This window comes from Peromyscus eremicus, chromosome 4 (assembly GCF_949786415.1).
Source record: "Peromyscus eremicus chromosome 4, PerEre_H2_v1, whole genome shotgun sequence".
NCBI classification, from domain to species: domain Eukaryota; kingdom Metazoa; phylum Chordata; class Mammalia; order Rodentia; family Cricetidae; genus Peromyscus; species Peromyscus eremicus.
Window position 1 is genome coordinate 95,278,509 of NC_081419.1, and position 27,518 is coordinate 95,306,026.

Genomic DNA, 27,518 nt, shown 5'->3' on the forward strand with positions numbered 1-27,518 from the left:
ACTAACTATCCAGTATTTTCACTTTCTGACAGCATTTGTAATTAAATATTTCTTTTTAAAAATCCAGCTTAAAAGGCTGGCAGTGGGGACGCATACTTCTAATCTCAAGTGGCTGGTAGATCTCTGTCGAGTTCGAGGCCAGTCTGGTCTACATAGCTGGTTCCAGCCAGCCAGCGCCACATAGTGAGACCTTGTCAAAAAAAAAAAAAAAAAAAAAAAGTAAAAGCTGAGCCTGAGCCTGGTGGTGCAGACCAGTCCCTGATACTTAGGGGGCTGAGGCCAGAGGACGGGGAAAGTTCTCGGTCTACCAGGCTTATAGAACAGTATTATAGAATGAACTTGAGGCCAAGCTGGGAGACTTACTGAGATCATGTCTCAAAAAGTCAAAAAAGGACTGGGACCAGCGATATAATTCGGCGATGGATCACTTGCCCAGCCTTGTACAAGGTTCCTGGTTCAATCCTCAATTACCCACCCTCTCCAAACGAACAAAACCCAGCCATCTGTGAAAACGTCGCAGGCAAGGGGGCCGAAGGCCTAAGTCTGGACAAAGAATACAGACCTCACGTGAACCTGACCAAGCAGGATACGAGGTAGGGCAGCGGCAGGATGTCGGGTTACTACGCCCTAGAATTGGACAAGTCAACAGCCTGACATTTGGAAAACGTGTCGTATGGTGCCCGAGTGTGCGAGCGAGCGCCGCAACGCCCCGGAGGGAGGGAGCTCAAGCTCCCCTCGGGACCGCTTCCGGGCCTCCCTTCAGCCCCAGCGCACTTCCGCCCACTCAGCCCCGACTTCACCCCTCCGCCTCCCGCGCCGGCGCCCTGAGCTCCGCTCCCCCTCCGCAGGCCGAGCTCAGGGCCGCTCCGGCAGCGCCGAGCCTCCCTTCCCGCCGACCCCCGCCACGGCCTCCGCCACAGCGTCCGCTCCGCCCGGCCCCGCGCGCCCGCCAATCGGCAGTTACCAGCTGGTTCATCCCGCCCGACGCAGCGGGGATGCAGCCAATCGGCGGCTGCCACACTGCGGCCCCCGAGCCGGCCTAGGGGGTTGGGACCTCGGCAGCAGGTCCGCCCGGGCCAGACGCGCGAGCGCAGGCAGCGGCTGCAGGTTGCGGGTTCTCCCTTCTCGGTGCCCCGGTCCCGACTCTCCGACCGCCCCCGCCGCGTCTCGCCGCCATGCGCTTCAGCCGCCTAACGCTGCTCCCGGGCGTGGCGCTGCTGCTGCTGCTGCTCGCCTCGGCCCGCCTCGCCGCCGCCTCCGACGTGCTGGAACTCACGGACGAAAACTTCGAGAGTCGCGTCTCGGACACGGGCTCAGCGGGCCTCATGCTAGTCGAGTTCTTCGCCCCCTGGTGAGGCCACTCTTCTGCGGGATCGGGCCCGGAGGACCGGCGGGGCGCGGGGGCGGTTGGGCCTCCGCAGCGCGGGCGCCCTCCACTCTCCGGCGGGCCTGGCTGCCGCTGCCTCCTTGCCAGTCGGTGGCAGCCCGGAGGCGCTCCGCCCGGAGTCGGGGTGGGGGCAGGGGCAGATCCGGGAAGGAGAAAGCCTCGGTTCCCGCTTAGGGCCACGTCCTTACCTCCGTGTTCTTGCTGCACTTCCGATGTGGAGGACTTACCCATCCCCTCCCCCTCCGATCTCTATCTTTCAGTATCTAGGTGAGTCAGTGTAGACGTCCCCTTGTCTGCAGATCAGGCAGGCATCCTAGAGCCTTAGGGAGGAGGCGGAGCACGGGTCCTGGGTCCCAAGGTATTTCTTCTCGTCCCCACCTCAGAACCATCGGTTTCTAACCAAGGTCACTCAGTGGCTGCAGAACGATCCTAAGTGCTTACTTGAGACAGGCCATTATTTTGTCCATGGCATGGCATACAGTAGTTTACATTAAGCTTCAGAGGCCTCCATTAAAAAGAGAGTAAATGAACGAGAATAATTTCACTAGGATCTATCATCATTGTCAGCTTTAGATAATTACAGAAAATAAGACACAAATGAGAAAGTAACCACTGTTATATACACCACTTGAGGGGCCGCTTAACCTAACAAAAGCGTAGATTCTTTAGGGTGAGTGCGACCAAATAAGAACTTGCATGGGAAGGGAGAGCAAATAGCATTTCTGGTGGGTTGGGTAATTTACAAATTATTACCACAGCAAACTAATATAACACAGAAATAGTTCAATAGGTGTGTGGTTTTTTTGTTTTTGTTTTTTCCTTCTGGCACAATGGCCCTTAATTCAGAACTATTCAAAAGTACCAGTAAAACAGTGTTTACAGTTACACTGTAACTTATCTTTGCTTCTGACCCAGTGGGAACGAGACATTCCAAGCTTATCTGCCTGACTTAGATGGGTCACACTCAAAAGTCTTGTAGTGAAGACTGCCTGAATCAGGATATACTAGAGACAGGAAGCAAATTGTATTTCAGCGTGAGATATTTTGTGTTCGGGGCATTCTGTGGCTAACAGTCAGTACTGATAACACATAGATGACATTTATACATCCCTAGAATTCATGTTCTCTCTTAGAAACAATTTATCATAGTTACATAATCATGCTGTTAACTTTGAGGGGGTGTCAGTTGGGTCCGGCTTCTTTGACTGGAGGGGTCATACATTTGGAGAATTGTGGGCTGTTACACAATGAGTTTAAAGCAGTTTTTAGTTAAGGCTTTGGGATATGGCTCAGTGCTTGCCATGTTCAATTGCCATTATGGAAAATACTTACATAAATATTTAATATTGAAGCTTTTCCTCCCCCTCCGAGACAGGGTTTCTCTGTAGTTCTGGCTCTCACTCTGTAGCCCAGGCTGGTGCTTTTCTCTTTCTTAAACCAGTTCCTCTGTATCGTCCAGGCTGACCTCGAACTCAAGATCTTCTTGCTCTAGCCTCCTTTTTTTTTTTTTTTTTTTTCTTTTGAGACGGGGTTTCCTGTAGCCTAGCTGGGCTTCAGATCCTCTTGCCCCTATCCTACATACGCCACCACACCTGGCTTCAGGCTCGTCTTTCCCCTAAAAAGTGTTGCACCTGCTTTCCTCAAGACTACATATCCCATCATGCACCAGCCATCAAGAGTTGGGTGGATTTCTGCTGTGGTGTCTGCTTTCAGTAGGCTTAGAAGATAAAGTCATCTCCCACATTGCTAGCATGGTCATCTTTTCAACATTGAGGTTTCATTACAGCCTCCCACCCCAACCTCCTCCAGATTGGGATTCCTATAGGGAAAGAACAGCCAGCTTTTTATCAGAGGCTAAAATAGTTGCACCTGACACAGTGCAGCATGAAGTGATTACTGAGTAAATGTGTGTTGGAGTTGTCTGCTGCTAAGCACCATCTCTGAGAGTAGGTGAATTCTCCGTTTTAATATTGGCGGGGGCAGGTAAAAGAGTCAGTGGGTTCTGTGACAGACCTTGATTTCCCTTAAAGTGCACCGGATTTCTAAGCCTGGCTGGTTGCCGTCTTTTTCATCTGAATAAGAACCCACCTTGTGCTACTGTTGAGAGCAGTTGCTTTGTCTCAGCCTGTAGTACACTGATTTCTTCCCAGATTCACTGTGTCTCGGTTACTTTTGCTGTGACACAACGCCTCGACCAAGGCAGTTTGTTAGAGGAAGGTTTTATGCGGAGGGGGGTTTGCAGTGGAGGATTGGAGTCCTTGACCATCAGCAGGGCCATAGTGAGAGCTCTGCTCCCAGACGGAGACAGCCTTGAGGCGGTGCGGGCTAAATGGGAATGGTGTGGGGGTTTAAAGCCTTAACGCTGGACCCCTCTCCCCTTCGGTGACACACCTCCCAGTCCTTCCCAAAAACAGTGTGCCAAAGCAGAGAGGGACCAAGAGTTCAGGGATATCAAGTATACTGGAACTGGGGTTACACATGGTTGTGAGTCACCTTGTGGGTGCTGGGAACAGAACTCAGTTCCTCTGCAAGAACAGCAAGTACTCTTAACTGCTGAGCCATCTCTCCAACTCTGTTTCTTAAAAACATTTTACTAAAGTCGGGCGGAAGTGGCACACGCCTTTAGACCCAGCACTCGGAAGGCAGAGGCAGGTGGTTCTCTGTGAGTTCGAGGCCAGCCTAGTCTACAGAACGAGTTCCAGGACAGGCACCAAAGCTACGCGGAGATACCCTGTCTCAAATAAGCCTAATAATAATAATTATAATAATAATAATAATTTACTGTTGTGGGATCAAAGAGATTGGTGGTGGTTGTTCTCTCCTCCTACTTTACATGGACTCTGGAGCTCTCTAGTTGTCAGGCCTGGGTGGCAGTTAGTGGATGCTGTTACCTGCTGACCTGTGTCATACTGCAGTGCTGCCCCACCCCAGTCCTGGACATTGAGCCCCAGGCCTTCCCCATGGTAAGGAAACATTCTGCAGCTGAGCTACCTCCCCAGCTTGAATTCATCCTTTTCCCTCACCCTTCTCTCCCTCTCCCCTATCTTCTCTCCCTCTCTCTCCCCTTCCCTCCTCCAGGTAGGGGGATAGAGTTTATAAGCTTAGTTTGGTCTTGAACTTGCTGTATGGCTCATGGCCTTGAGCTCAGTAGCTTTCCTGCCTCAGCTTCAAAGGTGCTGGAATTGCAGGCATGTGCCTTTGTGCTGGGCTTCTTGGGGATACTCAACATTGGCCCTACATACTTTTTTATTTTAATGTGTTCATCTCTTTCTTTTTGGAGACACGATCTCACTATGTAGACCAGTCTGGCTTCAAACTCAGATCCACCTGCCATCGCCCCTGGCCTTCTCTGGGTATTTTTATATATATTTGTAACATGGACAGTTTTTTTTTTTTTTTTTCTTTTTTAGGATAGTTGAGGTAAAGATGTTAACTTTTGCTCTAATAGTGACAGTTACTACAATAGAAAGTCAACAGCAAGAGATAGGCAAGATGCTAGATGCCTGTTAGCTCAGTTTTTCCAAAGCTGAGGTATGAGCATTGTAAGTTTGAAACTACCTAGGCTACAGAAAAAGACCCTGTCCCCAAAGAGAAGATGAGATGGAACCTCTCCTCTGCTGCTGTGTGACTGTAGATGACTGCTGCCTCTGTTTCCTTCCCAGTGCTGTGTGTATTACTGGCTGTAGTCATAATCTGCAGACTTCTTGTACAGTAACTCTGCTGTTCACCGTACTTGAGTACCTACTCTTTCCTCTCTCTGAAGCCTTAAAGGCCCAAACCAGGTCGTATCCTTTAAACCCTTGGAAACGTGGTGTAATGCTATATGCATGTAATCCCAGCACTTGTGAGAGAGAGAGAGAGAGAAAGGAAGATTGCTGTACGTCCTAGGACCGCCTGGTCTGCATAGCAAGTTCCAGGCCAGCCAGGGCTACCTAGTGAGATCATGTCTTCAGACAGACAGACACCGTGAATCAGCATCAAGTGCCTTTTCTTTCTTCTTCCAATATAACTGAACAGAACCGGCTGGAGGGCTACATAGAATGAAGTACAGAAGACGTTGATTCAGTCATAGGCATGCTAAGCTGAAGGAGTATCATGGCCTATTTAAGGCTATGTTGGGCTGTATGGTTTCAGGATAGCCTGGAGCTTACAAAGTGAGACCCTGTCTTTAAAAAAGAAACAACAACAACAACAACAACAACAAAAAACAACAAAAAACAAGGCCGGAAGGTGATACACGCCTTTAATTCCAGCCCTGGGGAAGCAGAGGCAGGTGGGTCTCCGAGTTCGAGGCCAGCCTGGTCTATAGAGTGAGTTCTAAGACAGCCAAGGCTACATGGAGAACCTTGTCTTGAAGAACTTTAAAAAACAGCAGCAGCAAGCATCCCACCTGAGCTTCAGCACACTAGAAAGCACTTTTAAGGAGGTAGCAGGCCTGAGTTCACAGTCCTCACTTGACCGTGAGAACTGATCAAAACATAAGCTGGTATACTTTCCCCAGAGGGTTACCTGCAACACCTGCTCTTCTACCCAGGAAGGCCTAACAGTCCCACAGGTGTGCTTACCATGCATTTAGGTGTGTGGTACATTCTTGTCACGGCCAGCACCAGCTGTACATTATCTCTTCAAAAGCCCAATGGGTTGCAGCGGGATCACTTTGAGAAGGTTGAAGAGTTCTGTAACCTCCCTACAGACAGCGAAAATAGAAAACAGGAGGAAAGAAGCCAGGCAAGGTGGCACATGTCTATTATCCCCAGAATTTGGGAAATGGTGAATGCCTTTAATCTCAGTACTTGAAAGACAGATCTTCTGAGTTCGAGACCAGCCTGGTCTACATAGCGAGATCCAGGACAGGCACCAAAACTACACAGAGAAACCCTGTCTTGAAAAAACAAAAAAATCAAAGGTCTGGGTTCCAGCTTGATGTTGAATAATTGATATAGCATGCCTACAATCAGCATAAGGAAGGTCACAGCCTAGGGATTGTGTAACAGTACCCTGTCTTTAAAGAAAAACAAAACCAAAACAGTAGTGTAGTAGTGATTTGAGATTCTTCCTAGATAGAAAGTAAGTTTGTGTTAAACTAAGAATCTGACTTTTTTTTTTAAATAGGTGTGGACATTGCAAGAGGCTTGCCCCTGAGTATGAAGCTGCAGCAACTAGATTAAAAGGAATAGTCCCATTAGCAAAGGTGAGCATCAGTGGAGTCACCAGGAAGGAATATGAAACATTCTTCATTGCATGTATGTGTGGACATGTGTGCATATACCTGTTTGAGTCCTCGGGCTTGGCAGCAAGCCCCTTTACATGCTGAGCCTTTTCACTGGCTCAAGTGTATTTTGGGTGGCTGAGTGGTTAAGAGCATTTGGCCTCTCTTACAGAGGACATGGGTTTATTTCCCAGTTCTCAGGCTGTGGCTTACAACCATGTGTACCTCCAGTCCCGGGGATATGATGCCCTCTTCTGAACCTGGTACATACACATGCGGACAGAGTACTCATACACAAAATACAACACTAAAAGGAGAGGGGGGTGACTCTTGTCATGGAAACTGTAGTGTGGCCCATTGAGTGTCACAGTTTACCCTTCAGTCCATTTATTTTCACTTGAAAGTGTTCATTGCCACGAGTCATTGGTCTGATTCCAGGCCTCCCTCTGGCTTCTGCTACACCACTGATAATGGACTCTCACTGGGGCTCCTTTTGGATATCCTGTAGTTGTCCTGTGCTGTAGAGGTCCTGCTGTTGGATCTGTAGGTTTGTCCCTTCACATGCACCAACGGTTCATAGATAAGGTGGCTGTTGGGGTGGGCCAACTCTAGCCCTGGTTCTGGGCCTGGGTGGTAGCTGGATTGGTCAGCCCACCAGCTTGCTTTCATGGTCACTACCTGGGCGAGCTCTCCAGCACTGCCTCGGCTAGCTCACCCAATGCAGCCTGCAGCAAGGAGCCAGGCCAGTTCTCCTGTTCTCAGGTCCTCAGATCCAGCTTACCCACATTCACACCACAGATTCTTTTTCTGTTGGTTTGTTTGGTTTTGTTTTTGGTTTTTCTTTTAAATTTTGTTTTATTTTGGGGGGAGGTTGCAAGGGCAGAGGGCAAATGCAAGGGGACAGGGAGATGAGTGGGATCAGAATACACGTGTGAAATCCACAAAGAATCAATAAAAGTTAAAAGAATTTTTAAAATAAGAACATGGTAAATAAGAACTAAGGGCAGACAAAGATAATAAAGGTATAGCTGTAAGCATGAGAGGAAACAGTGAATTCTCTAATCTACCCTGATGTTAGTCAGTAATGGGATCAGAAAAAAAGACATGGGATATTGCTGAGTATGTAGCCAAGTGGTAAATTTAAGGTTGGTATTTGTTTTCATAGTTTTAAGAGCTAGCTGTAGTGCTGACCTGTGATGTCAGCATTTGGGAGGTAGAGACAGGATTAGAAGTTCAAGACTAGCCTGAGCTACCTGAGACCTTGTCTCCAGCAAACAAGCAAAAGTAGTAATGATTAATAAGTGTGGCCATTCTGTAGTACTCTGAAGGAGTAAGCTCACTGTGTTCCAGTTTAAAGGTCATATCTCTACTAACCAGATTAGTAGTTTGTATATTGGAAGGTTTGTTTTACTTTGTTTTTTTGAGAATGGGTTTCTCCGTGTTGTCCTGGCTGTCCTGTAGACCAAGTTGGCCTTGAACTCACAGAGATCCTTCTGCCTCTGCCTCTGCCTCCTGGAATTAAAGGCATGCACCACCACCACCTGGCTATATATTAGAAGTTTTTAAAACTATAATCTGCTTTCTGTGGTTTTAAACTAATTGTTTCTTTTATGTAACAAGTATTGATGCATTTACCAATAGACAAATTATTTGCACTTGGGAGGCAGAGGCAGGCAGATCTCTGTGAGTTCAAGGCCAGCCTGGGCTACAGAGTGAGTTCCAGGAAAGGCGCTAAAGCTACACAGAAACCCTGTGGGTGGGGAGGTTGGGGGGTGGGGAGATTATACCCTATCCCAGATAAAGGTGGGCATACTAAGCACATGTCTTCGGTAATGATTGTTATCAAAGTAAATCACTGTTGGGACTGAGAATGTAGCTCAGTAGTAGAGCATTGGGTTTGATCTGTGTGAAAAGGAAGGGGGGCATTATTGAAATAATTTAAATGGATATTAACTTTAGAATTTTTATGTGAGGCCAAGGAATCTAAATTCTGAAGCATCTCTTATGCAGTTCTGATCTAGTTAGATAGTATTAATATACCTTTAAGGTCTAATGACCTGGGGTAAGTATGCCAAGAAGTGTTGATCCTCTATGGGTATAGCTAGTCGTAATGGTTTGGGACTAAGATCTTGCAGCAGATGCGTAGATAACAAAATGACTCTTGTTCTGTCTACTCTTAGGTGGATTGCACTGCCAACACAAACACCTGTAATAAGTATGGAGTCAGCGGCTACCCAACCCTTAAAATATTTAGAGATGGGGAAGAAGCGGGTGCTTATGATGGGCCCAGGACTGCCGGTAAGGATCCGATTGCACGGGACCCAGGCTAGGCTTCAGGTTCTTGTTTGTGTTTTCAAGACTGTAGAGCTCTGGCTGTCCTGGAACTCACTGTGTAGGCTAGAATAGCCTTGAATTTGCAGAGATTAGCCTGTCTCTGCCTCCCAAGTGCTAGAATTAAAGTCGTGTACCACTTACACATGGCTTAAGTTTAAATTTCTAATCCTCGTGCCTCAGTTTTACAAGTAATGGCATTATAGGCATGTGCCATCTTCCTGCCTTGGATTATATTCTGGAAGTTGAATTAATGTTTTGTTAAGATTTCATTGAGTTGTAGGTGATGATGGCACACGCCTTTAATCCCAGCACTCGGGAGGCAGAGGCAGGTGAATTCAAGGCCAGCCTGGTCTACAGAGTGAGTTCCAGGACAGGCTCCAAAAGCTACACAGAGAAACCTTGTCTTCAAAAAACGAAAAGAAAAAAGAAAAGAAAAACCAGAAAAAGAAAAAAGATTTCAGCATACTTACCAGTCATAAAAATAGCTCAATTTAGAGCAATTTTTGTTAGGTAATGGAAAGCTTCTCTGTCTAAATGACTTGATTATGAAGATAAATATAAGAAATATTTGAACTTCAAATACAAGCTCAACTAAGCTTTTCATTTAATAATTGCTATCAATTTTATCTGCTCTGTCAGATTCTCTCGAGACATAGTAGATGTTGGTCCTTTCTGATGTTTGTGTTCTAGTTGATGGAAAGTGAAAGGCAGTCATCACATTCATGTAGGTTATAGATAGTGGTAGAGTATTTGACTGAGAGTGTGCAGGTGTCAGGTTCAGTCCCCAGCATAGCCAAGAAAACTATCTTGTGCTCGTTAATTACAATGACTACTACTATTTTAAAAAAGGAGGGAGCTGGCGGCTGGGGAAGGTAGCTCAGTGGAGAATCACTTGGTTATCATGATTGAGATAGCCTTGAGTTGGATCAGCAGCATACATACATATATTGACGAGGATTTAGAGACATGGGAACCATTGTATACTGTTGATGGAAATGAAAAGTAATAGAGCTGCTGTGGAAGATGATGTGATGATTCCTCCAGAAATTCAAAGCAGAGCTTACCGCTGAGTGTAGTGATACACACCTTTAATCCCAGTGCACAGGAGGCAGAAGCAGGCAGATTTCTTGAGTTTTAGGCTAGCCTGGTCAACGTTGTGAGACTCTGTCTCAGGAAAAAAACAAAACAAAAACAAAATAATAAAAGTTCAGGGTCATCCTTATCTACATAGTGAGTTTAGGGCCAACCTTAGCTACATAGGACCCTGTCTCAAAAAAAAAAAAAAAAAGCTGCTAGTAACCATACAACTTACGGTTTTGTTTGGCCTCACAAGAACTGCACCACTGAGCCACTATATGAATGGGAAGTTCATTTATTTACAGAATACATGTTCCTGAACTTTTTATGAGATAGGTATTATAAAGTCCCTGTCTATTTGGAGTTTAATTGGTAGTCAAGAAAGAGGCTAAAAAAAAAAAATAGATAAGCCAGGCGGTGGTGGCTCACACCTTTAATCTCAGGACTTGGGAGGCAGAAGCAGGTGGATCTCTGTGAGTTCGAGGCCAGCCTGGTCTACAGAAGTTCCAGGACAGCCAGGGGTATGCAGAGAAACCCTGTCTTGAAACCCCCCCCCCCCAAAAAAAAAGGAAGAAGAAAGAAAAATGGTAAATCTCTTAACAAGTATAAATTACTATATTCTTTAACTGTGGATTTCTAGAAATTAGTACAGATATATTGTGCAAATTCACCTGCAGATAAGGTTGTTTATCATGGAATCTTTTGAGAAAGCAAAAGATTAGAAATAAATGTCAGTTGTCATGGGTTAAATAAATCACAGTATGTAAATTAAAAAATACTCCGCAGCTATAGCAGACAGTTGAAGGGAGTCAGGATGGCTCAGTGTGCACCTACCGCCAACCATAACAATCCCCAGAACCCACATGGCGGAAGGAAAGAACCAGGTTCTACAGGGTTCCCTCTGACGTCACACAGGTGCCATCGTATCTCACGCACAATAAATGTGAAGATTCCTTTTTTAAAAGGGACAGTAGAAGTAGCACAGCTCATTATGAGTTTGGCATGAATTATTTCTATATACTGTGTTAACTAGCCAGAACTACTTGAGTCTGGCGTAGTGATAATACATCCTTGTAATCCTAGCACTTGGAAGGGTTGGGAGGAGGAGGAGGCAGGTGGTCAAAGCAGCCTCTGCTCCACAACCAAGGCTGAGGGGCCTGTCTAAAAGCAAAGAGCTGGGTGTGGCTTTACCGTAGAGAAAGGCAGGCAGACATCTGTGAATTTAGGATACCTCCCCATTCCACTGTGCTCCCCCAAAAGACAAAAAAATATATTGCCATCTTGGAGATAAAAGAATGTAATTTCCTTTGTGTTTGTGTTTTAGAGAGATATACCAATTGCTTTTTGGCCTTTTGGGCTAAAATCAAGTAGAAGGATACACAAACTAAAGAAATTTAGGTTTAGGGACAGGAGTAGGAAGAAAACTTCATTGAAAACATACATTGTTTTGTCCTTTCGAATTTTGAATCATTCTAATCCTTCTCAAAAATTATGTGTCCATGTAATTTTTGTCTTCTAAGATGGAATTGTCAGCCACTTGAAGAAGCAAGCAGGACCAGCTTCCGTTCCTCTCCGGTCTGAGGAAGAATTTAAGAAGTTCATTAGTGATAAAGACGCTTCGGTGGTGGGTAAGTAGCGGGTGTTTGGTTATGCTACAAAATTGATTGGATTTTTAAAAGCCTCCGTGTTTGGGAAAACGACAGTTAAAGCAGCTTAGGGCAAGCCTGAAGCAGTTAAAAGGTAACTGACAAAGCTGAGTCAGGAACTAACAGGGAAGGAGAACGGGGTCCTGTGTAGGTTCGTTTTCTTAGAGGTGTAAAGGTTTAAATTCAGTTAGGAGACCAGAATAGGAGTGTGGCTGGCTTACCTCCCACCCCCACCCCACAGTGCTTGGAAGTTATCTTGCCTCCTCACTCCTGCCTAGCAAGTGCTCTGCCATGAGTGGTATATTCCTAGTTCTGTCCCTTCTGTAACTCAGAGAGCTAAGTCTTTAGCAGGGTAGTTAAACTGAAAATAAGGTTTAAGGCAAGGGGATGCAATAGTCAATTTCTATCTCTATTTTCAATTTTTATAGGTATCTTTGTGATTATTGATCAAGTTTCTGTTGCTATATGTAGCTAGAGAGCTTCTCTCCAGGTCCCACCAAGCCCCCACAGCCCACTTATAAACATACAGACGCTTATATTATTTAAACTGCTCGGCCATTAGCTCAGGCCTACCATTTTCTAGCTCTTACTCTTATACTCAGCCCATTTCTGTTAATCTGTATGTTGCCACGTGTTCCGTGTCCTGTTCTCTCAATTCTCCTCTCTTCTAGTCCCGCCTATACTTCCTGCATGGCTATTGGTCAATTAGTGTTTTATTTATCAATCAATCATCCACAGCAGCTATAAATACCTGAGGCTGGGTCATGCAAAGGAAAGAGATTTGTCTTATAGTTGAGGATCTTCAAAAAAGACAGTGGCACAAAATTTTTCAATTCTGGTGCAGGTTATGAAAGAAATGCATGCAGCAAGGAGAGATTTTACTGTGGTCAGAAAGCCAGAGAGAAAGGAGGTGTCAGGCTTACCAACACACACACCCAACTGAAAGGAATGTTCTGGGTGTGTATGGTGTATATGTGTACCACACTGAAGTTAAAACCTTGGGCCCAGGCAGACATGGTAGCACTCAGGAGTCAGAGGCTGGGGAATCTCCGAGTTTGAGGCCAACTTGGCCTACAGAGTGAGTTCCAGGACGGCCAGGGCTGCTACACAGAGAAACTGGCTTGAGAAAAACCTTGGTCTCAAATGTGCTAGGCAGTTGTTCTACCACTGAATTATACACTTTAGCTCTTTATTTTATTTTTAGATGTGGTAGATAACACATTTGATTAAAAACTAAATTTAGTGGGGTATGGTGGCATACGGCTTTAATCCCAGCTTCCAGGAGGTGGAGACAGGCAGATCTCTTGTTCTAGGCCGACCAGAGGTAAACAGTGAAAACAGACCTTGCCCCCCCCCCAAAAAAAAAAACCAGAAAACACACACACACAAACACACCCCAACCACTTAAATATAAACGTGTAACTGATGTTTACATTTGTTAGTCTTCTAAACAATAAAATAAAACTTAGTCTCTGTAGTAACCGATATTTTACCATTTAAATTTGACTTACCTGGATTTAGTTAATTCTATGTTACAAAGAATGTGTGCTAGAAAATGGCTTAGTGGTTAAGAGGACTTGCTGCTTGTTCAGAGTTCTGTTCCCAGCACACACACTGGGTGGCTAACAGATGCCTGTAACCAGCTTCAGGGTTCTGATGTCCATCTGGCCTCCTGGAGTACCTGCACCAGACCGGTCACTCACTCACACCAATAGAAATGACTTTCCTTTTTTCCTCAATAGTTAACCATAAGGAGCCTTTTTACTGGTCTGTTTCATGTGTTTGAGTGTTTTGCTTCCATGTTTGCGCATGCACCACATGTGTGCCTACATCCCAGAGGGATCAGACGGCGTTGCATTCTCTGGACTAGAGGTACAGATGGTTGTTGAGCCATCATTTAGGTGCTGGGAACTGAACCCAGGTCCTTTGGAAGAACGGCTGGGGCTTTTAACCACTGAGCTGACATTCTGGCCCCCATTGTTGTTTTAATTTAATACCTGAAGTAGTTCTTAAAACTCTTAAGAAGTGAGGAAGTTTGCCCAGATCTGTTCTGGAGAAGTCGAAGGAAGACTTCAGTTCTACCAAATCCTCTCCCTTCCTTTTTCTAGAGGGTGGAGGAAGAAGTCTTAGTGTAAGTGTTGTGTCAGATGTCTGAAGCAGCCTGGTCTTAACCTGAAGTACCTTTGTTTAACTGTAATAGACTGAAGGCTTTGAAACCTAGAGGAATAATGTAATTCCTTGTGTTTGACATTTCCTGTGCAGGTTTTTTCAGGGATTTATTCAGTGATGGGCACTCCGAGTTCCTAAAAGCAGCCAGCAACTTGAGAGATAACTACCGATTTGCACACACCAACATTGAGTCTCTGGTGAAGGAGTACGATGATAATGGAGAGTAAGTGACTGAGTTGCATGCCCTTATCTCTTACTGTGAGCTTGGTTATTACTTAGTTTGTGTTTTGTTTCCAGAAATGTTAACGAGCCCTTCTAGGCATTAAGTAAGCTCAGTCTAGAAGACTGTGAAGGGCATCGATAGAAGGAGACAGTATATAAGCAAGTACATATAGAAATGTAAGTGCTGTATTGCACATTTCCCATAGAAATATATAAAAGGGAGGAGTTTTTCCCCTTTTTGTGGGCTGGGGGATATTAGAAAAAGCTATAGGGCCAGGCTGTGGTGGCGCACGCCTTTAATCTCAGCACTCAGGAGAAAGAGACAGGCAGATCTCTGAGTTTGAGGATAGCCAGGGCTACATACAGAAACCCTGTTTTGAAAAGGCAAAGGAAAGAAAAGGCTGTATATGTTTGAGAGATGGTTCGTGGTTAAAAGCTGGTACTCTTCTTGCAGAGAACCAGAGTTTAGTTCTAAGCACCATCTCAGGCAGTTTATAACTACCTGTAACTATTTCAGGGTTCTGACAGATGTTGTTCTGACAGATGTTGTTCTGACTTCTGTGGGAACCCACATGGACATGTCACAAGAAAAGCCTTCATAGGAGATGGTTCACCTTCCCCCAACCCCACCCCCAGCAGGGTTTCTCTTTGTAGACCAGGCTGGCCTCGAACTCACAGATCCCCCTGCCTCTGCCTCCCAAGTTCTGGGATTAAAGGTGTGCACCACCACCGCCCACTCACCTTTTCTTGAGAAAGAGTCTTGCTGTGTAGATGAAGCTGGATTTGAACTTGCAACAGTCTTGTCTAGACCATTCCCAGTGAGGAGGTGATTCTTAGTAGATGAGATTTCCCTGGTAGAGTATGGCAATTGAGTTGAGAATTGTTCTAGATAAGAGCTCAGGAGAGAGCTCATCCGTACAATGCTTGCCACACACCCACATAAAAGCCTGAGCATATTGGTGTACACCTGTTTTGTTTTTAATTTAGTTTTTTGAGACAGGGTTTCTCTGTGTAGTTCTACTGTCCTGGAGTTCTCTCTGTAGACCAGGCTGGCCACAAACTCACAGAGATCCACCTGTCTCTGTTTTCTGATTGCTGGGATTAAGGGTGTCTGAGCTTTAAATGAAATATGAGAGACAATTCTGCTATTTGATGCTAAGACACTTTTTTTTTTTTTAAAGGGGGATCACTTTATTTCGTCCTTCACATCTTACTAACAAGTTTGAAGACAAAACTGTGGCATATACTGAACAAAAAATGACCAGTGGCAAGATTAAAAAGTTCATCCAGGAAAGCATGTGAGTATCTCTTTCCTTGTTGTTAGCGCTTTGATAATTCCATATTATGGCTAGAAAATGACAAAGCTAATGGACTATTTCATTTCAGTTTTGGCATCTGTCCTCATATGACAGAAGACAATAAAGATTTGATACAGGGCAAGGACTTACTTACAGCCTACTATGATGTGGACTATGAAAAGAACGCTAAAGGTTCCAACTATTGGAGAAACAGGTAATAGAAACCATGGTTTTCCTTTGTGGAGACATGTTTACCTGTTGTTTGAACAGTTCTAATTCTCTTGTTACCCTGGGATGTAAGATTAGATGAGAATGGAAAGGTGATGTGGCTTAGTTGGTACAGTGGTTGCCCTAGGTTTGGTTCTCAGCACCATGTGCATGCATGCGTACATGTGCCCGCTTACATGTGTGTAGACCAAAAGACAACTTGCCTACTGTTAAGTTCCTACCATGTGAGTCCTGGGAATCAGACTCAGGTATCAGGCTGAGCCATCTCACCAGCCCTGGCACCACACTTCAAAAAGAAAACAACAGCAAAGGACTGGGTGTGATGGCACAGGGCTGTAGTCCAAGCATTTAGGAGGTAGAGACAGGACAGTCAGAAGTTTCAAGTCAGCCATGCTACATACTGAATTTGTGGCTAGTCTGGACAGCCTACGACTCTGTCCTTAAAAGAAAAAGGGGGGAAAGTGGAAAGGAACCCGTAGTTCCAAACACTGCATTTAAAGCCATAAGGACAGTGAACAAACACTATGTAGGGATTCTTTTGGACATGAAGTCTGTGTTCTTTGCTGTACTACATTGACTTCAGGCTGTGTAGTAAAAGGTGTAAGCCTGATGTACAGCACACTTCAAACATTTTGCCCACTTCTGGGTGCACTTTAACCTTATAAATGTTCTTTTCAAGTCAGTTTTTTTATGCATGCAATAGATTTTACATCTAATAGTATAGGAAAATTCCTATCAGATGGGTTAGGTACCGCGACCACTTAAGAATGATCACTAAGCCACAAAACTGTAATATAATCAGTGCCTGATGTTACAGACTCAAGCTAATTCCAGGAGGCTGAATGGATCATAGAACTCTTTGCTTTTTAGCTTCCTGCTTCTTAGTTTCAAAGACTTAGCCTGGCGTGGTGATGTATGCCTTTAATCCTAGCACTGTGTGAGTTTGAGGCTAGCCTGCTCTACATGCTCTAGGACAGCCAGGACTACGTAAAGAGACCCTGTCTCTTAACCTTAAAAAAAAAAAAAAAAAAATGCTTCACCGCGCTGTTACGGTCACGGTACAAATATTTCTCTTATTCCTCACAGGGTGATGATGGTGGCAAAGAAATTCCTTGATGCTGGACACAAACTCAACTTTGCCGTAGCTAGCCGAAAAACCTTTAGCCATGAACTGTCTGATTTTGGCTTGGAAAGCACTACTGGAGAGGTTCCTGTTGTGGCTATCAGAACTGCTAAAGGAGAGAAGTTTGTCATGCAAGAGGAGTTCTCGTAAGTTATTACTTGGCATAGGTTCAGGATTTGACTCCGAGAATCATTAAACACTGGGGATTTAGAAAGAGTGACATTGAGGTAGAGAAAAGTCTCCAGGCAAGGCCTGTGATTATCATTTTTCTCAGCTTAGGTCCTTTCAAGCCTGATTTCTGCGGACTAACAAAAGAGTATTGGCTTGGAATTCTTACATACTTTAACTTCATTAGAAGCCGTGGGTGGAGCTGGGCATGGTGGTGTGCTCTTGAATTCCAGCATGCATTTGGGAGGTGGAAGTAGGAAAGAAGGATCATGAGTTCCAGTGAGAGTCTGTCCTCGCTTTGCAGGCGGGATGGCAAGGCTCTTGAGCGGTTCCTGCAGGATTACTTTGATGGCAACCTGAAGAGATACCTGAAGTCTGAACCTATCCCAGAGACCAACGATGGGCCTGTCAAGGTGTGTTGCTTGAGGTCTCACCACCTATCTCCAGGGATCTCTTCCTAAATCTTAACGTTGATAGACCTGGACACATCCCTTATTGACATTTCTTTGTTTGTTTTTAATGCTGGGGCCCAAACCCATATTAAACAAGTATTCTACCACTGAGCTATATCCCTAGCTAAGAAAACCATTATGGGTCCAAGAGGTGGCTCCGTGGGGAAAGCACTTTGCTGCAAAAGCCTGAAGACTTGTTCCCACGTAACAGTGGAAAGAGAGAGGAGAATAAACTCTATAAAGTTCATATTTATGCATATATACACACAATGAGTAAAGGTTTTTGTGGGTTTTTTATTTTTATTTTATGTGCATTGGTGTTTTGTCTGCATGTATATCTGTAAAGGGTGTCTGATTCCCTGGAACTGGAGTTATAGACAGTTGTGAGCTGCCAAGTCGGTGCTGGGAATTGAACCCAGGTCCTTTGGAAGAGCAGGCAATGCTCTCAACCACTGAGTCATCTCTGTAGCCCCATGAGTAAAGTTTTTTTTTGTTTGTTTGTTTGTTTGTTTTGCATCCCCCCCCCCATTTCTCTGTGTAGTTTTGGTGCCTGTCCTGGATCTCTCTGTAGACCAGGCTAGCCTCGAACTCACAGAGGTCCGAATGGCTCTGCCTCCCGAGTGCTGAGATTAAAAAATGCGTGCACCACCACCGCCCGGCAAATTTTTTAAAAGAAAGAAAACCACTCAGTAGCATTTGTTTCTTTATTTCCTGTGACTTCCTAAACATAGTTTTACAGGGATAGATGTGAGGAAAAGCTGGCTAATGGGGAATAACAACATGATTATGAGTGTGTAAATGGTGTGATACAAGTTGAGGTGAGTTGGCTTGAGGCTTTATTTTTCAGCTTTCTTATGACTAGAGAATCTTCTGTTTTCTAGGTTGTGGTAGCAGAAAATTTTGATGACATAGTGAATAATGAAGATAAGGATGTGCTGATTGAATTTTATGCCCCTTGGTGTGGTCACTGTAAGAATCTGGAACCCAAATATAAAGAACTGGGAGAGAAAGTAAGTCTGAACCCTCTATGAATATAAAATTGAGCTGGAAGTTTATATATATTTTAAGTATAGACTTAATTAGTTCCTAAATACTGGTATTTTTCCCCCCAACTATTGTTTACACGTTTGCTCTTGACTGCCCCTTAGCCTCTAGAGAATTTCACAGATAGCCAACTTAACGCAAATCAGGCTCATTCTACATCATGGTTACAAATGTCTGGGGTTATCTGAATTTTGGTGATGACTTCTGAATTTGTATAGTCCTTTATTGGGGACTAGAGGAGTGTCCAGCCCCTCGATAGTCCCCTCCCAGGGTCCAGGAAGAATGCACAACCAGCGGATAATTAATCTTTGATGATAGGAAATGAATCTATATACACACTTTATTCTTTTAGCTAGTTCTCGCTCTACAGTTTCTGTTCTGCTCTCGTGCCTAGCTCCTCTCTTGCCTAATTTCTGTCTGCATTTATCTGCTATCTCCTCTAGGTTCTACCTTAATTCCTTCATCTTAGCTCTGCCCCATCTAGGTTCTCGTCCATCCAGTTCTTTCCCATATCAGCTCCTCTCCCATCTCCTTCTTTCTCATCTTGTTCTTCCCCATCTGGCTCTTCCTCGTCTTCCATCTTGTTCCTCTGGTACTCTCTTTTAGCCCTTCAGTCTAGTTCTTCCCATCTAGTCTGTTCCTCTCCAGTTCTTACCCATCTATAGTTCTTCCATTCTCTTTTCCTCTCTCTCTCCTCCTCTCCGTCTCATTCTCTCAGTCCTCTCTAAGTCTCTCACGAATCCAGTTATAAACCCAAGCAATAGCAATCCTCTTGAAGAGCGAGGTCACCGGGCTTGAATTCTTATGGAGTCATAAAGGCGGGTAAGAATTTTCCTCAGGCGGTGACCACCAGGCTTTCTTTTATAACCCAAAAGGAAGGTGATAAAGGAGGTGGTCAATAGAGATAATGATCAGTTAGTATATCAAGAAGGGAATTTATGTGCTCATCTACATTCCTAGAAGTGGTTAGGTAAGAAATTAGGAGTCTATTAGTAAGGCTGTAAGGAAGGGGGGGTCTCACCCTAAATTGCACAATAAATAAAGCTATCTGCCTGACCCTAGGGGACAGGTGTTGTTTCATTTGGGCTTGGATGCTTGATAGGTATTTTAGATAAATACACTGTTAGAAGTTCTTGGAAGCACACAAGAAAATCATCTTAGGAACTAGCTAATATCTATATATACAAAAGCTAAAATATCACCAAGATTTCTTAAACCATGGCTTGACCTTTGGAGAAGTCCTTGACTTTTCCAAGTAGTAGCTTTTGTGATAGTAGCTGAATTCCATTATGTTTTCCTGTGGCTTGCAGCAGTCCTTCATTTTTAAAAGCATGGTGTTTTTCTCTTGTAGTGTAGTCCAAGCCAGGTAAATTTAAATGTGGCTATATGTAGTCTTAGTGTTTTGTTTTGAGATAGGGTCTTGTTGTATAGTCCAAGAGCAGCCTGAGCATGTGCTCAGCCTCCCACATGGAAGGACTAGGCTTGGCCTTATATATAGTCTTCTATAAGAACCCATTCATAAGAGAAACAGGAGATTAGGAGCTAAGTCTGTGTTCTTCTCGATTAAGCAAAAATCTTTAAATAAAACTTATAAAGGTAAAAGGCTACCATTGTCTAAGTCATAAATCAGTAAGTACCTGTTTCTGAAAGCTTTACCAGGCTTTCTTCAAACTCTGAGATCTGTCTGCTTTTGCCTCGCAAGTGCTAGGATTAAAGGCGTGGGCCAGTAGGCTTGGGCTGGTAGCAGGTATTTTGAATGAAGTTCTGACTGTGTGCCTTTGGCTAGCCTGGAACTTTCGACGGTCCTGTTTCTGTCTCCAAGTATAGAAGGGAGTGTGTAAGAATATGCATGTGTGTTTGAGGTAGGGTTTCACGCCTTAGCTCAGGACAGCCTGGAGTTTGGGGCAATACTCCTGCCTCAGCTTTTTCAGAATTGGGATTACAGATTAAGGTCTTGATTGTTGACTTTTTTTTTTAAATGTGTAACCTTTTTATTAACAGCTCAGCAAAGACCCAAATATTGTTATAGCCAAGATGGATGCCACAGCCAACGATGTGCCTTCTCCATATGAAGTCAAAGGGTAAGTTGATGAAAAGTTTTTGTTTAGAGATGGAATTTACTTTGTTGCCTAGGCTGGCCTCAAACTCCTGAATTCAGACTAACCTAGCCTCAGCCACCTGAATAGTTACCATAAACCATTTCCATGCTGACTATAGTTTGGGGGAGATGAATTTCTTAGATCTCTAAAAACTCCAACATGACTCCCAGAAATCTTGTGATCTCTTGTAATTTAATTTAGAGAAATAAAAAGTATAATTTAGGCACTCATGGAGAGTAACACCGATCAGATTAGAAACCTCAAAGAAAGGGGATTCTCAGAACACTACTGGGCAGGTAGATGTTAGGATTGCTCTGAGACCTGAAATTGGTGAAATTTTTTCTTTTTCCTAGTTTTCCTACCATCTACTTCTCACCAGCCAACAAGAAGCTAACTCCAAAGAAGTATGAAGTAAGTGCATTGTCCCATTGCCCCAAAACACACACTTTTTATTTATTTATTTATTTATTTTTTACCTGCATTGGTGTTTTACTTCTGAGGGTGTCTGATATCCTGGAACTGGAGTTACAGACAGTTGTGAGGTGCCATGTAGGTGTAGGTGGTGGGGATTGAACCTACGTCCTCTGAAAGAGCAGCCAGTGCTCTTAATCATTAAGATCTCTCCAGCCATGGTACCTAGTTCTTTTTTTTTTTTTTTTTTTTTTTTTTAAAGACAGTTTCTTTGTGTATTCCTGACTGTCCTGGAACTCACTCTGTAGACCAGGCTGGCCTCGAACTCACAGAGATACGCCTGCTTCTGTCTCCCGAGTGCTGGGAATAAAGGCATGTGCCACCACCATCCAGCCAATAACCTAGGTGTTTTGTTTTGTTTTTGTTTTTTGAGATAGGGTTTTTCTGTGTAGTTCTTGGTGCCTGTCCTGGAGCTCTCTCTGTAGACTAGGATGGACTTGGATTCACAGAAATCCTCTGGCTCTCCTTCCCAAGCGCTGGGATTAAAGGAGGGCGCCGCTGCCGCCCGGCAATACCTAGTTCTTTTTTTGGCCTATTTATTTACATTTTATTTGTGGTAGTAGATATGTGTGTGAAAGTTAGAGGGCAGTTTTGGGGAGTTCTCGCCTCTTACCGTTTGGGATCAAATTCCCAAGAAGCCATCTGACTGGCATTTTACTAGAGTTCTTTAAAAAGTTAAAATCACCTTCCTTTTTTCAGGGTGGCCGTGAACTAAATGATTTTATTAGCTATCTACAACGAGAAGCTACAAACCCCCCTATAATTCAAGAAGAAAAACCCAAGAAGAAGAAGAAGGCACAAGAGGACCTCTAAGCAACAGCCAAACGCACCACTTTGTAAAAGGACTCTTACACCAGAGATGGCAGAGCCATCGGAAAGGACAGAGTGGACATCCTCTGAATCCTGTTCAGCTTTCTCTAAACTGTTTCTTAGCTGCACTGTTGATGAAAACACCAGGACCAGTTTATGTTTGTGGTTTGGGGAGAAAATTATTTGTGTTGGGAAGAATGTTCTGGGGGTGGGGGGAATTGAGTTGGGGGTTATTTTCTAATTTTTTTTGTACATTTGGAACAGTGACAATAAATGTGCCCCCTTTATACTGTCGTTTTTTTCCCTTCATGGAAGAGAGAATCGGGGTCTCTAAACTGTTACTATAGAACTTTCAAAGTTGAAGGTCATCCTTGGCTTTGTAGCAAGTTTGAGGCTAGCATCTTGAGCTATATGAGATCTCGAAAAAAATTTTAAGTACTTGCTACGCTGATCCCTGTAGCCTCAGACTGACTAGGTCCAGTTACCATCTCTAAATCTTAATTTCTGCAGCCCAGACTGACCTTGAACTTATGACAGTCCTCCCTGCTCAGCCCCAAGATACTGAAATTACAGTTGTTCTGGCCTTGTTCATGTTCATAAGATACTGCTTATCTTTGCCACGAAGCCAAGCTCCTGAGGATTGTCCTGCCCAGAAATGCCCTGTTAGAGTGTGACATCAGTTTGGGGTTCTATCCATTTTGTTGGAGGAATTGTTGATACTGCTGGGTGCATCCATTAATTCCCTCCCAGTGAAACAAGAAAACACATCATCACTGACAGGAACAAGAGCCTACAAGATCTATTTTTTTTTAATGGATTAAAATATGGCCATCTATAGCTAAATCAGACTCTTGTCCATAATTGTAACTTTCAGCCCTGGATAATTCTAGATATATAAGCTTTAATTCTATGTGACTCTAAACACACAAAATGAAACATATTAGTATAATCCCTGTTTTTTCAGTATGTTTTTGGTAAAGCCTGATAACAAAATGTACATCTGGATCATACATAATGTTTTAAAAACATGTTGGGGGTGGGGAAAGGTAGTGTTGCTTAGTGGTAGAGCATATGTCTAGCCAATATGAGCACAGTAAAGATGACCATAGTCTTGGAGACTCCAGTTCATAACACTTGGGCTGGAACATGGGGACTCAGTCTTTCAGAGAGTCTCAAAGGAAGTCAGATACACAGCACTGCCTTGGATGAAGAAGGTTAATGATCACACAAGACACAGAGGCAATTGGTTTTCATTTTTCAGCCATGTTACAGTACGTGAGCAACACTGAGCCCTTCCCTTACATCTAGGTATGCTATAACACCAGGGGTTCTCATTTTGTTCCTGTGAGGCCACTCAGCTAAACTCACTTGTCCAACGTCCCCAAAGTATGTGTCGACCTGGAAATGTCATTTTTCAGGATCTGAAAACAACTGAAGTAAAGTTGAAGACTTAGCCAAGTGTCTGCTACTTTCCTAGTCTCCTGGGCACAGCCAAGGAGACTTGACTGCCCACACCCTAGAAATGTACGGCAACAACGAAGTCCAACTGCAGTAACCTAGCATGACTCTACTTGCCACCATGGACGGAAGGGTCAAAATCAGAAAAGCAGATGTGCTCCACCGTGGAGCTGTTTCCTTCATCACTGGGGACAGGCTAAGAGTCCTGGGTAGTTTCAGCTGCCTCTGTTTTTTTCCTCGAATTCCAGGATGAGACCTTTAATGTGGGACAATTTCTGATGCAGGTATTCACAGCGATGCTTCTCTTCCCTGTAACTTGGATACCGCTGCAGAGAAAAAGCACTCTTGTCAAAAAGTGAAGTGACTGACTTCTACCTTACTGCCTCTGTGCTCGCAGCCTGGCTTACCTTTCTGAACTTTTTATACTCTTGGACTATTTTATCTTCTAGCACCTGAAACAAAAATAACGCTGATTCAAAATTGGAGGGAAGGGAAAGGAGGAGAAAGTAAGAAATGGGAGTAACTTCTGATTTCTTTTTTTTTTTTTTTTTAAAGATTTATTTATTATGTATACCAAAGAGGGTGCCAGATCTCATTACAGATGGTTGTGAGCCACCATGTGGTTGCTGGGAATTGAACTCAGGACCTCTGGAAGAGCAGTCGGTGCTCTTAACCTCTGAGCCATCTCTCCAGCCCAACTTCTGATTTCATTCTACCAAATATTACAACAGGTTTGCTTGTCCCTTTGCTTAGTCACTAAACAAACATGTCTAGGGGTAATTAGCAGCAGCAGGCTAGAGTCCTGCCTTTACCTTGTGTTCCGGAGTTCCTCGCTGAAGTCTCTTGATTTCCGCCCCCAGCTCTGTGAACCTTTGGCTGGCAGCCCCGACACGGGCATGTAGGATTCGGTATTCAGCATAGTCTGTCTCAAAGTCCTGCTCATAGGCCTGCTGCTGCTCTGCGCTGTGAATGGCTCTGTATTGCCTACCAGGGAAGGTGACACCCTCAGTTTCATTGCCCCTAACAAACCCTTGGATGTTTGTTTACATGTACAAACTATGAAACTGAAAGTGGGGGGAACTTACAGAAGATAATCTGGTACCTCCTCGGGGCTTGGGGATTCAGAGCCTAGGAAGGAAGGAAGAGAACAAGTAATTATGGGTCTTCTTTCCCACTGGTATTTCCCCTCCTCTCATGAACTCACCTGCTTGAACCGAGAGACTCTGCTCCAGCCTGGAATCTCTATCTCCATCTTCATCTTGCTCCCAGTCTCCTCCCTCTTGTGATTCCTGATTTGATAGGCCTTGTAGTGGACTTGCGACTAGAGGCAAAGCTCTGGGCCTCTTTTCCTCTGGTTCTTCAGTGGTGATAGGTGCTGAACGTTTCTGTGGGGGAAAAAATCTGTGACATACACAGCAAGCTAGGAAGTTCTTACTCCTGTTAAAAACTGCGATTTCATCAGCTCCTACGTTTAAGTTTTACCCAATTAAAAAGTATTCTTTTGTATGTGCTGGTATGCACCCCATGGAGGACATGGGATGTCCTACATCACTCTCTGCCTGATTCTTTCACTAATCCTAAAGCTCTATTTTTCCTAGGCTGGCTGGCCAGCAAGCTCCCAGGATCTACCTGTCTCCATCGCCCCACCCCCTCCCGTGCTGGAGTTACAGGCACAGGAAACATTGCCCAGCCTTTACATAGGTGCAGTCCTTATGCTCGCACAGTAGATGCACTTGAGAAGCCATCTCCCCAGCTGGTTTTGTTTGTTTTTTGTTTTGAGTTTTTTGAGACCAGGCCTTAGGCTGGTCATCCAGGCTGGCCTCAGACTCACTGTGCTGTGTAGCAGAGCATACCTGGCCTTGCACTGACCCTCCTGTTCTGGAGACCTCTCTTATAGGCATGTGCCAGATTTTATGCTGTACCAGTCCTGCATCCACCAAGCTACATCCCCAGCCTTTTAGACGACTATTTGAAAAGCTCTTGCCTTTCTGGACATGTTGGTGCATGCCTTTAATCCCAGCACTCAGGAAGCAGGGACAGGTGAATCTCTGAATCCGAGGCCAGCCTGTTCTACATAAGGAGTTCCAGGCCTGCCAGAGCTATACAGTGAGATCCAGTCTTCAAAAGGGGAATGAAGTCCTTGTTTACCTTGTCCAGGCATTTCTGGCTGGCAGGGGAAGGCAGTGGCTGGTCCTGCTCTCTGTTTGGAAGATAGGTGTGGTTCCTAGGATTTGGGGAAGGAATGGGAGAGACCAGGGTGAGACATGGGCCTATATTTTACTTATAGCATGTAAGGGTAGAGAGCAGACCCAGCCTGACCCAGTACCTCACTTCCCATTGTGCCAAGGGCTCACTGGAGGATCCTGGGAGTGACTGTCCATGGTTGCTTGCCAGTGGGTCAGACACCTGTCAGGGGAAGTTATAGGAACACTTGGCTCCCTGGACCTGGGTGCCCCACTTTATGCTGACCCCCTGCTGTTTCTGGCATCACCTCTTCTAGTGCTCTCTGGGGATGGCCTTCAGATTCCTCTCCTGTGTCCTGCCAGCTCTCAGACTCTCTGGGATCTTCAGTCAGGTGTTCCTGAGCTAACAGTGGAGCTGGGATAGTATCCATGGCTGCCCAAATAGTGAGTCTCTCTCTCAGGGAGCCCAGGCAGTGGAGACAGTTAGGCCCAGATCTGGAAAGAAGTGGTGGGAAAAACAACAGAAAAACGGGTTGAAGATCTTTTGAACACGTCTTCACATTCCCCTTCTTCCCACTGTCTGCGAGTGTCTCTTACCTGTTGTCTGTTTTCTCTTACCTGCCTAAGCGTTGGTACACAAGGTCCAAGCCACCACTACTGCCCTCTTGGCCACACTGGGAGATTATGAAGGAGAAGAGGCAGGACCATCCAGGGCCTGGGAGCCTCAGATACTGGGGTAGAAGGAGATGGTAAGCCCAGCTAAGTCGGCCCCTCCTCCTCCTCCTCCTGCCCATGCCACTCCTCCCCAAACAAGTCTAAGACTGAAGACATCCCAAGGGGCTCGTTAGCACACCAGGTGCAGCTGGGTCAGAGTTCCCCAAGAGGCTAAGAATGCTCAGCCTCCTGGGACCACAGCCCCATCAGCCCCTCACCCTCTTAGGGTTCAGTTCTCATAACTTCCTCAGACCGTGACCACTGGCAAGCTCCAGCCCAGAGCGCACCTTCCCGGAGTCCACGCTTATGCTCCCTCACCCCCAGCCTCCCTCACACATCCGGTCTGCACTTACCCCTCGGTGGCCTTGAAAAGCGATCACTGGCCGTACCTGCGGGAAGAGCCCAAGCACCAGCTGAGCACAAAGGAAGCAAAGTTCCCAGGATTGGGGGTGGGGGCTGCGGACACCTGCCTGGCGGGCTTCACTTGGAGAGATGCGGGAGGTTGGGACCTGCGAAAGCTGCTCCTCCCCGTTCCCTTCTCCAGTATAGCGAGCTGAGGCCGAGGTCTGGTTGACCGGGATGGGAAGAAGGGGTTGGAGGCCAGCCGCACCTGTTGCTGCTGACACTCTTGCAGTGCCCGTAGCGCCGCCTCGTTGAGCCTGAGCATCAGGAGGCTGGTCCGAGCAGCAGGGGTGAAAAGGAGCCGCATTTTCCCACTTAGAGCTTCTTGGGTCCCCTCCATGGTGCCAAAGTCGCGCACAAGCAGAACCGAGACGACAGGCGAGGGCCACTTCTGCCACCTCTGCTGTGCAAGCCTAGGCTGGCACTCCCGCCCTCCGGGTCTGCCCCGCCCTCCACCAGGACCCCGCCCCCGGCACCACCCCAAAGTTTCCCCAGCCGCGTGGGCGGTGCCTTGCTCTTCCCGGCTGCCTGCCCGGATCCAAGTGGTTTCTTCTTGGTTTGGCTTGGGCAGTCTTGGGCTTTTCGAAGGGTATCCAGAGTCTGCCTCCAGGGTCTGACCCGTCACGCAGAATCCCTCGTTCTGTCTCAGTTTCCCCACTCTGAATTCAGAATCGCGGTCTCTAAGTAAAAAATGAACCTAAAACCACTTGAGGGTTTAAGTCCCACGGGGAGGGAGATCGAGACTGGTTGGTAGGCGGATTGAGTCATTTATGCCTCCAAGGCCCTGAGCCCGAGGGACTCAGGGGACCAGAGGATGGCAGACCCCAAGAGGGACCTTTTCTTTTTCTTTTTCTGCCGCGGTGGTGCGTCTGCTGAGGCGGATCGCAATGCAGTTTTTAATGGGGACTTAGAGAGGTTGTAAAGCCAGGTGGATGGGTGCCTCAGTCCTGGAAGCCTAGCTGGCTGGGGCTGGAGCCTCGCCTATGGGTGGGTGGGGATGTGGGGCGTAGTTGGTGGCAAAAAG

The 27,518-nt window shown here is 45.4% G+C and overlaps 2 protein-coding genes across 2 annotated transcripts; one reads left to right on the forward strand and one right to left on the reverse strand.

The window, feature by feature from the left end:
• The first annotated feature begins 1,006 nt into the window (after nucleotides 1–1,006).
• On the forward strand, nucleotides 1,007–22,031 carry Pdia3 (protein disulfide isomerase family A member 3). The gene is made up of 13 exons (XM_059261252.1): nucleotides 1,007–1,351; nucleotides 6,500–6,578; nucleotides 8,777–8,894; nucleotides 11,528–11,635; nucleotides 13,916–14,045; nucleotides 15,226–15,342; nucleotides 15,431–15,556; nucleotides 16,657–16,839; nucleotides 17,166–17,274; nucleotides 18,195–18,323; nucleotides 20,359–20,438; nucleotides 20,810–20,867; nucleotides 21,627–22,031. The coding sequence occupies exons 1-13, from the start codon at nucleotides 1,176–1,178 to the stop codon at nucleotides 21,738–21,740; spliced, it is 1,527 nt and encodes a 508-aa protein (XP_059117235.1). The 5' UTR covers nucleotides 1,007–1,175; the 3' UTR covers nucleotides 21,741–22,031.
• A 940-nt stretch (nucleotides 22,032–22,971) lies between these two features.
• Ell3 (elongation factor for RNA polymerase II 3) lies at nucleotides 22,972–26,926 on the reverse strand. Its single transcript, XM_059261253.1, has 11 exons — nucleotides 26,703–26,926; nucleotides 26,446–26,481; nucleotides 25,997–26,109; nucleotides 25,687–25,873; nucleotides 25,522–25,601; nucleotides 25,344–25,419; nucleotides 24,400–24,580; nucleotides 24,281–24,323; nucleotides 24,008–24,179; nucleotides 23,603–23,647; nucleotides 22,972–23,521 (listed from the first exon to the last, which is right to left on the reverse strand). The coding sequence occupies exons 1-11, from the start codon at nucleotides 26,832–26,834 to the stop codon at nucleotides 23,411–23,413; spliced, it is 1,176 nt and encodes a 391-aa protein (XP_059117236.1). The 5' UTR covers nucleotides 26,835–26,926; the 3' UTR covers nucleotides 22,972–23,410.
• Nucleotides 26,927–27,518: the final 592 nt, after the last annotated feature.